General features: G+C 39.2%; 1 protein-coding gene across 4 annotated transcripts; it reads left to right on the top strand.

The window, feature by feature from the left end:
- The first annotated feature begins 429 nt into the window (after nt 1-429).
- ptar1 (protein prenyltransferase alpha subunit repeat containing 1) lies at nt 430-11,547 on the top strand. Of its 4 annotated transcripts, none has more exons than XM_032578064.1 (8): nt 430-557; nt 1,085-1,254; nt 3,389-3,455; nt 4,716-4,820; nt 6,992-7,232; nt 8,680-8,740; nt 8,828-9,020; nt 10,490-11,547. In XM_032578064.1, the coding sequence occupies exons 1-8, from the start codon at nt 472-474 to the stop codon at nt 10,848-10,850; spliced, it is 1,284 nt and encodes a 427-aa protein (XP_032433955.1). In that variant the 5' UTR covers nt 430-471; the 3' UTR covers nt 10,851-11,547. The 4 variants fall into 4 exon arrangements, with proteins under 4 accessions (XP_032433955.1, XP_032433957.1, XP_032433954.1 ...); XM_032578066.1 differs by having other exon boundaries at nt 8,823-9,020; nt 10,490-10,640; XM_032578063.1 differs by having other exon boundaries at nt 8,680-9,020.

Raw genomic sequence — 11,547 nt, 5'->3', positions numbered from 1 at the left:
CTTGATTTACTTATTTCAAATTCTATTATTGTTTTTTTTGTTTGTTTTTTTAAGTACCGCCTCAAAAATGAGACAACACATCTCAAGGGGTTATACTTGAAGTAAATAATCAATGTTCATCCTATAGTTATAAACTAAATTAGTGTACACATTTTCTTTTGATGTCACCACTCGAACATTTTGGAAATGGTAATTAAATGTTTACTTAAACCGTGTATTGTCTATTTTGACATTTTATGTGGTTTATTTGCTAAAAAGATGACTAAATGATTATTTAAATTAATACAGTAATATTATTGGTAAAACACTACTTTTGCCCAGGCATAGATTTTTTTAAAAACCGATCTAGCCTGGTTCTTGTCTTCGCTAAACAAAGACACACATTTTAAGTAAATAAACTTGCCCCTACTGTGTTTCCGTAGTGTTTTTCTGTTAATCCGGAAGTAGATCCAGCGGCCCGGCGACGAAAAAATGGCGGAGTCAAAGGAGGAGGTTGACGTCTTGGTCCAAAGAGTTGTCAAAGACATCAGTATCGCACTCAAAAGACACCCCAACATGTAAGTTGTTGAGTTTGAACACAGTGGAAGGCTGTGTTTGGGACCTAGTGAACCTTGATTTAAACAACATCCGAAATCAGATGTTTTACCTGCGGCTCAGAGTATTGCATAGAATGTATAAAAACTTTTGTGTTTTGCAAGCCTGTTTGGCTAATTTTTCTTCATACTGTAGCATTGGCTTTTGAAACATTCCTATTTATACAAACAATGTATAGATATAGAGATGGACAGACGGATTACATCGCTAATTGAGTCTTATTCTCTTTGTACCGGCGGATTCGTCGCAAATTCAATCATGCCTGTACAATGTCATTCCAAAAACACCACAACATATGACAGTTTGATCTATTCTCAGTGATTCAATTTAATTCATTAGCACAAAAATGGATTTCTTTACAACCAGCGAATGCACACTTTAACACATGGTGATGCACGCCATAGCAGCAGTGAAGCATTTTGTTGTTGCTGTCAAACTATGCAAGCTCTTCCCCTGTCCCCCTGATTGTTCTTGTCTCCGTATTTTTCAGAGACGAGATCGGCCTTATCCAGTGTCCAGAGGCCCGCTACAACCGCAGTCCCATTGTGTTGGTGGAGAACAAGCTTGGTGTTGAGAGCTGGTGTGTCAAGTTTCTGTTACCATATGTCCACAATAAGCTGCTCCTCTACCGCCAGAGAAAACACTGGCTAGACAGAGAAGGTATTTATTTTGAATAATATGACTTATTATGATCTTTGCGTCTAACACGCCGACTGAAAAGAACTGATTCAGGGTGGTGTCACCAAATTCATACTAAGAGTTCATGATTGTCGTTATGTGTGGAGAAAGGGCCGAGGGGGCTGATGCTGGATTTCTTCTGTACTTTATTCTACTCACACATATACATATAGTGTGTGATTTCCTATAAGAAATAACAACAAATACAACAAATTTTTGAATACATAAACATCTATGCATAAGCTTATCCTTCAACTGTTGCCAGTTTATAAACAAAAATAAATAAGGTTGCCAAATCAAATATTATAATCTTACATATTTCTCTTTCATGTCAATTTACCGTCTGTATTAACGTAACACTTCCTGTAATCAGCAGGGTACAGCATGCTTATTGCATTCTGCAACCCAACACAAAACAGTAACACACTAGCTACTTCCTGGTGATATCTCTCTTAATAATGTAAACTACTAAGCCAGTCGTTCCTACAAGATTTACACTTACAGAAACACTGAGGAACAATAATCAAATGCACTTAAACCATAACTAAAAACTGTAAACTACTGACTTTTGGGCCTTTTCTATCCACCTTATTCCGAGCCCCCATGAGGCTTTGCGTGATTTATCGGTGCGACTTCCACCGCAAACAGCCATCCATTTGTTTACATGTTAGCAACTCGCTAACCGGCTTTCGTCAGAGGTTTCAGGCTATAAAGAATGTAGGAACTCCAGCTATTACAGCTTACATGTGGCAATATTGTTTTACCGCTACCTACAGCTAATGCGGGGAGGCATGGCGACTTGAAGAAATGGCCACAAATAACCTGCACTAACATAGTTAGCTACTTCACTGACTCAGTTACTTCGGATGGCTTTTTATTCACACAATGAAATGAGCACACATAAAAGCATTTTGGGTTCTCGGTTCAAATTTAGCATTTTTAGCCAAATTCTTTTTGTTTCCTAAACTACCGCTTTTGTTTTGGGAGCCGTTCAAGACACACCTGTTTCTGCCACTAATTAAACTTGGTCTGATTATTAAAGTGCAACCATGAACAGCACAACAGTTACCCGAGCTCCGCAAGGGCAGACACTTTCCAGTTTCAAGATGCTCTTTATAACAGGTCAATGTGTGATTCGGTTCGGTTCGAGTCCAGTGGGGAGATTCTCCATATTACGGTCTGGAGCGCAGCAGCTGCGGTCATTTCTCCGCTGATTTGCAGCGACACTCAGCAACGGAGAACCTCCAGGTTCTGGTTGTGATGGACTAAATAAACCCAGATATGTTATTTTGTCTTATAAAAATGCATTGCTGGCCCAAACATAATGATAAAACACACTTGCTGCAGCCACTTCATGAACTTTATTATTTTTTGAATTCAAACGAAAGATAAAATTCACATCACACCAAGCTAATATTATGTAGTTCTGGTGTTTTACACTGTCGGCGCAGAACGTCAGCTCAGATCTCTGACCAGCTTCTCTGCTTTTCTCTTCTTTATTACTGTCAGTTCTTCAGAAAAACGAGCTGCTAGCAGCGCTGCTAATTCACGGTCATTCCGTAACAAAACGTAATGATGGTGTTCCTGTCACTCCCCGTGATTAAACTCACAATTACGATCCTCTGTACTGAGCAGCTCTCTGATAGAGCAGCTCTCTGATAGCAGACGGTGTGTTATTGTATTATAACCGAAAAGAGAGATGTAACTTCTATCATGAATATAGATTAGCAAAAAACCCTACAAATTACAATGAAATACTGCTACTTCCGGTGGGCGCCGGAAGTAAGACCATAATCGTTTCCACAGTAAACCACCCAGGAATAAGGTGGATACAAGGCCCATGGTCTATTCTAGCCGACATGCAAGGTAAAATAATATCTAGCTTTCTGTTTCTTCATCCTTTTACAGTATTTCTTTCAAATTTGCCTATATGAAGTTTCTTGCATACTAGCAATTACATCACACTTGTAAGGCTAGTGTAGTTAAAGTATTCAACAATCAGTTCAGCTTTAAATGACTCTCCAGACTATTTTACTACTTAGGTTTTTTATAATACATGTCCTGATTGTTGGCACGGCACTGAGGCAAACGTTGTGTGTGTTTTTGTGTCCAACAGCTCTAGTGGATATTACTTGCACTCTTTTGCTGCTCAATCCGGACTTCACCACTGCCTGGAATGTCAGGTAAAAGAAATATTGCATCTTAATGATTATATAGTTGTCTTTACAGTTTTAAAAAACACAATAAATCCTGAGAAACACTACTAGAACATCTAAAAAAAATTTAATATTGTGTAAAATTGCACTATTTCAGGCCAGTTATCTCAGAAAGTGAAATTTATTTATTATATAGAATCATCAATCTTTGTTTCTTTTAATGTTGATAATGGTATACAGGAAAAGAATACCCAAAATTCAGAGTCTCAGAAAGTTAGAATACTGTGAAAAAGGTCATTAATGACAACTTATGGTGTCATATCCTAAGCAGCTAATTAACTCAAAACACCTGCAGAGGTTTCCTGAGCCTTTAAATGGACTCACAATCTGGGACAGTAGGACACACAATCATGGAGAAGACGGCTGGCTGGACAGATGTCCAGACTGAGGACAGTCATTGACGCCTGTCACAAGGAGAGGAAGCCACAAAAGGTCATTGCTGAAAAAGCTGCTTGAGTGTGGTAGGAAAAGCACCACAAATGCACCAGCAACAGGGAAAAGCTCTGCCTTCTGGGATTGCTAAGCGAAATCCATTCCAGAGCAACCATATACCGACAAATTACTAGACATGAGGTACAGACTTCGTAATCCCCCGAGTCAATCCACTCCTGAACTCGAGACGATGTCTGAGATGTCTTACCTGGGCTGAGAAATGAAACTGGACACTTGTGCACTGGCCCAGAGTCCTGTTTTCAAATGAAAGTAATTTCTGCATTTCATTTGGAAATCATTGTCTCAGGGTCTGGAGGAAGTGTTGAGAGGCACAGAATAGAAATTACTTGAAATCCAGTGTGAAGGTTCCAGTCAGTGGTTTGGGGTGTCATGTCATCTGCTGGTGCTGGTCCACTGTGTTTTCTGAAGTCCACAGTCAGGTCAGCGTCTACCAGGAAGTCCTAGAGCACTTCATGCTTCCCTCTGCTGACAAGCTGGATGGAGATGCTGATTTTATTTTATTTTCCAGCAGGAATTGGCAAATGGCCACATCCTTAGGTGTGTGTGTGTGCGTGTGTGTGTGTAGGTGTGTGCGTGCGTGTGGTTATTGGTCCTGTCTCTCTCTGTGTTGCCCTGCGATGGCCTGGCGACATTTTGTTCCAATTGGAAACTATTTGTTTTTAAATCATCTTTGACAAAACTACTGTTTCATTGATTAATTTATTGCAAATCTTTTTCTGCATTTTAAACATGGCTGGCTCTTTCAGAGGAATATAATGATGTGTGTTGTTACAGGAAGGAGCTGCTAGAGTGTGGTGCTCTCAATCCAGAAAGAGACCTTTACCTGAGCAAACTGGCCCTCACCAAATTCCCCAAAAGCCCTGAGACATGGATACATAGGTAAGGTTTTAAGACTCAGATTTCCCTTTTTAAAGTACAGAACAAATGTTCTCTATTATTGCAAATATTTTTGTTGTGCTCACATTTTGGGTGTTGCGACGGGAAAATACCTTGGGGATGAAACACGTCAAAATGCATCAACACAACAAATCTAATATAACATTTACAAAACAAGCACTTAACAGAGTTTGGCTAAATGGCTCACTGCAGAATTAAAAGACATCCAGAGCGGCCAGACAGCAGGTAAAGCAACGCACAACTACCAACACTCATCTGGAAGAGCATGACGGTCAGAAAGCTAAGCAATTAACCTGAAAAATAATTGAAGTCAACTAGCCAGTGGTGGAAGAGGCTGGTTCTGCTCTTTGTTTGACCGCCGCTACGCGATATTGGTAGTAATATTTCACAGACACCATCTGTTTGGTGTGAGAGTACCCGGCAGGGAACTAAAGCTGCAGCATGTAACTTAAGCAAACAAACTAACAAAAAATTTATACAATTTTACATATGTATTAAAACTTTCACTGTCCTAACAAAAGACAGATAATCTCTGAAAAAAATCAATCTCCTCCTCCCTGTGTTCTGCAGAATTACTCCGCTCAGTCAGAACCAGCGTTAATCAGCTAGCCAAGCTCTCAGGAAGTTTTGATTTAGTAACTCAGGATTGTTTATTTTGGTCCAACCTGCATTTGACTTTGAATGAATGTTTCCTTTTTTACTTGTCATTATTTGATAAAGACAGTGTTGTGAGATTTATTTGACAACACAGCCTATATAAAAAGCCTTAGGGTATAGAAAGCCTTACTGTTAAACATTGTTTTACTGATTGCAGGTTTTTCAGTTGTACTTTTGACTGAGTAGCTTCTGTATTGTTCTTGCAAGTATTTTGACATATTTTATGACTAAATTAGGTGAATTTATGGCCGGACCTGTTTTCCATTTTGCCAGATCACATAGTAGCATTTATACCTTAAGCGAAAAATTAACAGCCAATCCAGATGATCGGCAGTGATCGGCCCTCATGGGTGATTGGAATCGGCAGCAAAAAACCTGATCAGAGCCTATCTACTACATAGTGGTAATGCGCAATATATATTGTACACAGTAAAAGCAATAGAAATTTGGACTACAATAGAGATCTATTGTCTAGATCTCTATCTTGACAATAGATTTATCTATCCATCCATCACTCAGTCACTCATCTTGCCTGTTGGGGGTTGACTAGGACTAATCATGGTGAGTTCCTCCACCAAAAACTCTTTGTGCTTTAAATCAAGTGAGGCCAACTTGTTATCTGTCTTCTGACATGATATCATCTTGATTAGGTCAAGGGAGTGAGAGGTGGAGCTTTCCCAAAAAAAAATGCTTGCTGTTCTGAGGGGGTGGGGCATAGGTGACATCAGAAAATGATGACATAGTCTATTAAGCCTTTGCTTAGATACAACATCCAACCTAAATCACTCATACCAAGTTTGGTACTACTTAGCCATTGAGAGCTTTCACTCCCAATGCTTTGGAGAGTAGCCCTAGATCACCGCTTGGCCACATGCTCAAAAACTCATGATTTTGAGGAATTTTAATCCCCCATCCCTTAACTGCATATTGACCAAACATGAAGTTGATAGCTCAAAATCCCTAGAAAGACTTTGTTAAAGTTCAAGGAGTGTAAACGTGAATAATGTAGATTTCTACATTTTAGAAATGTATTACATAAAAATAATAAGTCTTGCAATTACAATAGGTCTTTGTAGCCCTATTGCTGCTCGGCCTAATTATCTCCATGTCATACTTGGAAAAATTGGTCATTAACAACAAAGTACTTATGAAGGAAATTCAAAATGGCATTTTCTTCACAAAGAAGAAACTGATGCAGTCAGTTACTTTGTGAGAATAGTTCACATTTTTTTATTCCGTAAAATAAAAAAATTAACACCTTAACCCTCACCCCCTAAATCACCAAAAGTGACGCACCAGATACTGTCACAATGCTTAGTGGGAGTGAAAAATCCACATAGGAGCTACAGAACTTCAAATAAACACAGAAATCATGCACCTTAATAACAAAAAAAGACAGCTAAAAACACTTATTATGCAAATACTGATATGTTATATCATGTCTCCACTGATAAAATTATACACCTGATTCTTGAATATTCTGTGCTTCGCTGCAGACGCTGGGTGTTGCAGCACATCCTGCGTCAGTTTTCTGCTGTGGCCCACAAGACTCAGCAGCGGGTTGAAGCAGAGCAGCCTGATGCAGAGAGGAGCCAGTTTTTGGGTAGTCATCTGGACAGATTAATACACCAGGAGATGAAGGTGTGCTCTGATGCTGCTTGTCGCTATCCTAGTAATTATAATGCCTGGTCCCACCGCATCTGGGTACTGCAGCACATGGCCAAAGGCAACATAAAGGTTTGACTAAGACATTATTAAAAAAATATTACCTCATATTTCACTTTTATTTGCTTAATGTTACTTGTTTATGTCTTCAAAGCAAGTGTGTTATTGCATTGAATGTACATATGTGTCAACATAAAGCTCATCTTACATATTACTTGTCATATTACTTTATACATTTTTATCACTCAATAGCCACTGAAAGATTTTTTGTGTCAGGGTTTAAATATTGCAGCAAATTTACTAAGATGATTTCTTGGATTATAGCTGGTCAATCTAAATAATAGATTATCCAACCCACAAGCACAATATATCAAATACATTCAATATAGGGGTCACTATGTCCTCCAGCAGCCTATCTCTATAGCAGCATAGCTACAGGGCTAACCCTGGCTCAAGCCAGTCTAACTGCAGGCTTTATCAAAAAGGAAAGTTTTAAGCCTAGTATTAAAAGTATTCAGGGAGTCTGCCTCATGGACTAAAACTGGGAGCTGGTTCCACCAGAGAGGAGCCTGAAAACTGAAGGATCTGCCTCCAATTCTACTTTTAGAACCTCCAGGAACCAGCAGGAAACCTGCAGTCTGAGAGCAAAGTTCTGTATTAGGAGCATATGTATGATGGAGCAGATTATTAAAGTTTATATGTGAGAAGGACAGTTTTAAATTTCATTCTTGACCTAACAGAGAGACAATGAATATCATTTAAAATAGCAGAAATATGATCCCTCTTTTTATTATCATCAGAAGTCTTACTGCAGCATTTTCTTTTAACTGCATTTTATAAACTTCTTGATTGTAGAGAATTATGATAGTCCAGCCTTGAAGTAACAAATGCATTGGGTGGTTTTTCAGCATAACTCCTGGACAGAATATTTCTACTGTTGACAATATTATAGAGAGAAAAGGAATTAAATCATAGAAACCTGTTTAATATAGGATTTAAGTGACATATCCTGGTCAAAAATAATACCAAGGTTCCTTACTCTGTCACTGAGGGCCAACTTAATACCATCTAGATCAGGGGTGCCCAAAGTGGGTCCTGGAGGGCCATCATCCTGTATGTTTTAGTTCTCTCCCTGGTGGTAGTAACAACCTTTTCAGCATGTCAGTGTTCTTCTTAGGCCTTCTAATGAGCCATCATTGGATCCAGTTGCGTCAAAAACCAAGGAGAGAACTAAAGCATGCAGGATGCCGGCCCTCCAGGACCGACTTTGGGCCCCCCTGATCTAGATAAAGTGATTGTGTAAAGAGTTTCTTTTTCAAAGAACAACAACATCTGCATTTAAAAGCAGAAAATTTGAAGTCACCAAGTTTTTCAAGACATGTTTATAGTCCACCAAACAGATTAGATTTATGGCTAAAAATAGCAGAGTATTATTAGCATAGCAGTGAACATTTGCTGCTGATTTTAAACCTTCAGTCTCCTGTTGTTAATCTACCTTTATTGGATCATTTTCTCACAGGTTTTCCGTGATGAACTGTCATCTGTGCATCCATGGGTCTCCATGCACGTATCTGATCACAGTGGGTTTCACTACCGGCAGTTCCTTCTCAAGGAGTTACTGAACACTGAACTGAGCCCGTCTTTGTCTTCTGATTCTGCTAGCACAGTCTTTTGTCCATCCCAGCACCAGAGCAATACAGTCCATAGCACCTGTCCTCAGGCTAATGGTGAGCTGTCATTGGCTGATGCAGCCTGCGGGGATAGGATCACTACAGTATTTAAAATTTTTTACCAGGAGACTGAACTGTGCGCTGACCTGATTCAGTCTTTTCCTGGACATGAAACACTCTGGAGTCACAGGTGAGCGTTCATAATTTGAATACATGTTTTCTGATTTGAATACCCATTACTGCAGGAAAAAATATATCTGCAGTGCATAGTGGTTCAAGACATTTATGGAGATTCAATTTTATAAAGAGATTTTTGGTATTTGGTTCTGGATTTTAATTTTGCTCTATGGGTCAGCTTATTCACTTTTGAAAATAAATAACTTTTTGTTTTTGATGAGTGTTGAAACCATGGTTTTCTGAAACTAAGTCTTAATTCACATGTAGAAAGAGTTTTGACAACCATCTATTCACACTCATTCAGAACAGATGTTGAATATTTGTCTATAACCAAGCTACTTTTCATATTCAAGACATAAAACTCATCATCTGTTGCAGCAGACGTGATGGGATCTTGTATTGAATATATACTGTAGATATACAGTCACTGGCCACTTTATTAGGTACACCTTGCTAGTGCCGGGTTGGACCCCCTTTTTGCTTTCATAACTGCCTTAATCCTTCATGGCAGAGGTTCAACAAGGTACTGGAAACAGAGAGTTTGGTCCATATTGACCTGATGGCATCATGCAGTTGCTGCATCCATGATGCAAATCTCCCGTTCCACCGCATCCCAAAGGTTCTCTACTGGATTGAGGTCTGGTGACTGTGGAGGCCATTTGAGTTTAGTGAACTCATTGTTGTGTTCAAGAAACCATTCTGAGATGATTCACGCTTGATGACATGGCACGTTATCCTACTGGAAGTAGCCATCAGAAGATGGTACACTGTGGTTGTAAAGGAATGGACATGGTCAGCAACAATATTCAGGTAGACTGTGGCGTTGACACGATGCTCAATTGGTACTAATGGGCACCACCATCACCAGCCCTAGGGTTTACAGAGAATGGTCCGAAAATGAGAAAATATCCAGTGAGCGGCTGTTCTGTGGGCGCAAATGCCAGAATGGCAACAGTAACTCAAATAACTACTTGTTACAACCCAGGTATGCAGAAGAACATCTCTGACTCCTGTCAGCTAAGAACAGGAAACTGAGGCTACAATTCGAACAGGCTCACCAAAATCGGACAATAGAAGATTTGAAGAACACTGTCTGGTCTGAGGAGTCTCGATATCTGCTGTGACATTCGGATGGCAGCGTCAGAATTTGGTGTCAACAACATAAAAGCATGAATCCATGCTGTCTTGTATCAACAGTTCAGGCTGGTTATATGTGAAAATCCCTGTAGATCAGCAGTTTCTGACCAGCCCGTCTGGCACCAATAACCATGCCATTTAAAGCTCCTTTCTTTCCCATTCTGATGCTCGCTTTGAACTGCAGCAGATCGTCTTGGCCACGTCTACATGCCTAAATGAATTGAGTTGCTGCCATGTGATTGGCTGATTCAACATTTGCCTTAATCAGCAGGTGTACCTAATAAAATGGCCTGTTAGTGTAAAATCAGTAATAAATTGCAGTAATAAGGATTTTCTCTCTTCTAGGCGGCATGTGTACTACTTATGGCACCACTGGAGGCAGGATCAAGATCTCTGCACTGATGGCAGAGAGAATGAGTTGAAGCCTTCATGTATCAATGAGCCAGATGGCAGCCAGGGGAGGAGTGTGGACAGACATAAACATGCTAGTGTTCCTATGGAGGTGGATAGGGTGTCCTTGCCTGACCATGACAGCAAGCGTCTAAGGAGAGGAATCCTTCTGCCCAACCTTCTGACCCTACAAAATGAACACACCTTTGTTAACAGCATACTGAACAGTTGCTGTAATGCTGAGCAGAACAACTATGCTGTGGCATACAAAAAGTGGTTAGATACTGTCATTAGTGCACAGTCTTTAGACATATAAGATCTAGGCCCATACATTCAACACTAAAGTGGCCTTTAGATACTGATTTAGGAATAACTTACTTACCTGTAGTTATAATTAAAATGAGGTGTACATCAACATGGAGTTACTTTCAGAACTATCTGCTATGAGGAGTCAGTATGCAAGATCAGTTTGAGCGTATTCTTCAGAAGTCCTGTTTGAGTGTGAGCTGAGCTACATAGACCCTGTTTGTGTCTGACAGCAATTTTTTTTTCTTTGTCTGCCCAGGCCTTAGATCAAATTTCTGTTTCTCTTCATATGTGTAAGCAAAAATTATGTGAAGTTTGTGTAGCAGAATAGAATCAGATGAGAAAGTGGACGAAGAATTGGTTTTACTAACAGTCGTTAAACATGATAGTGTGAAGTTTTAAAATAGCCAAATGGAACGAAAAAGTAAAATAATGAAATGAATTAATAACTTTTTGCAGTTTAATTTTTTTTTTCATGTTAAATAGCAGACTACTGGAAGCGGTATCACCTGGAATTTTTTTTCTGTTATTTTTCAGCTCTTCACACTGTATAAATCTGATGTAAAATATTGCATACATGTTTTTGACCTTGAACATTTTACTAATGTATGTACAATATATTCTTTGGTTTGTTTTTTAATAGTGGTAAACATAATGGTAAAGTCATGTTAAAGAGCTTACAATAAAAGTTTACCCACTTGTAATTT

This window comes from Xiphophorus hellerii, chromosome 12 (genome assembly GCF_003331165.1).
Source record: "Xiphophorus hellerii strain 12219 chromosome 12, Xiphophorus_hellerii-4.1, whole genome shotgun sequence".
In the NCBI taxonomy this organism is placed as follows: Eukaryota; Metazoa; Chordata; class Actinopteri; order Cyprinodontiformes; family Poeciliidae; genus Xiphophorus; species Xiphophorus hellerii.
Note: the sequence above shows the minus strand (reverse complement) of the source record. Positions and strands in the feature narration are given on the sequence as shown.

Excerpts from the sequence above, each read along its gene's own strand:
- ptar1 (XM_032578063.1), top strand. The coding sequence starts at position 472 with ATGGCGGAGTCAAAGGAGGAGGTTGACGTCTTGGTCCAAAGAGTTGTC. Across the intron at positions 1,255-3,388 it reads ACACTGGCTAGACAGAGAAG|CTCTAGTGGATATTACTTGC; the intron begins GTATTTATTTTG and ends TGTGTCCAACAG. Across the intron at positions 7,233-8,679 it reads TGGCCAAAGGCAACATAAAG|GTTTTCCGTGATGAACTGTC; the intron begins GTTTGACTAAGA and ends ATTTTCTCACAG.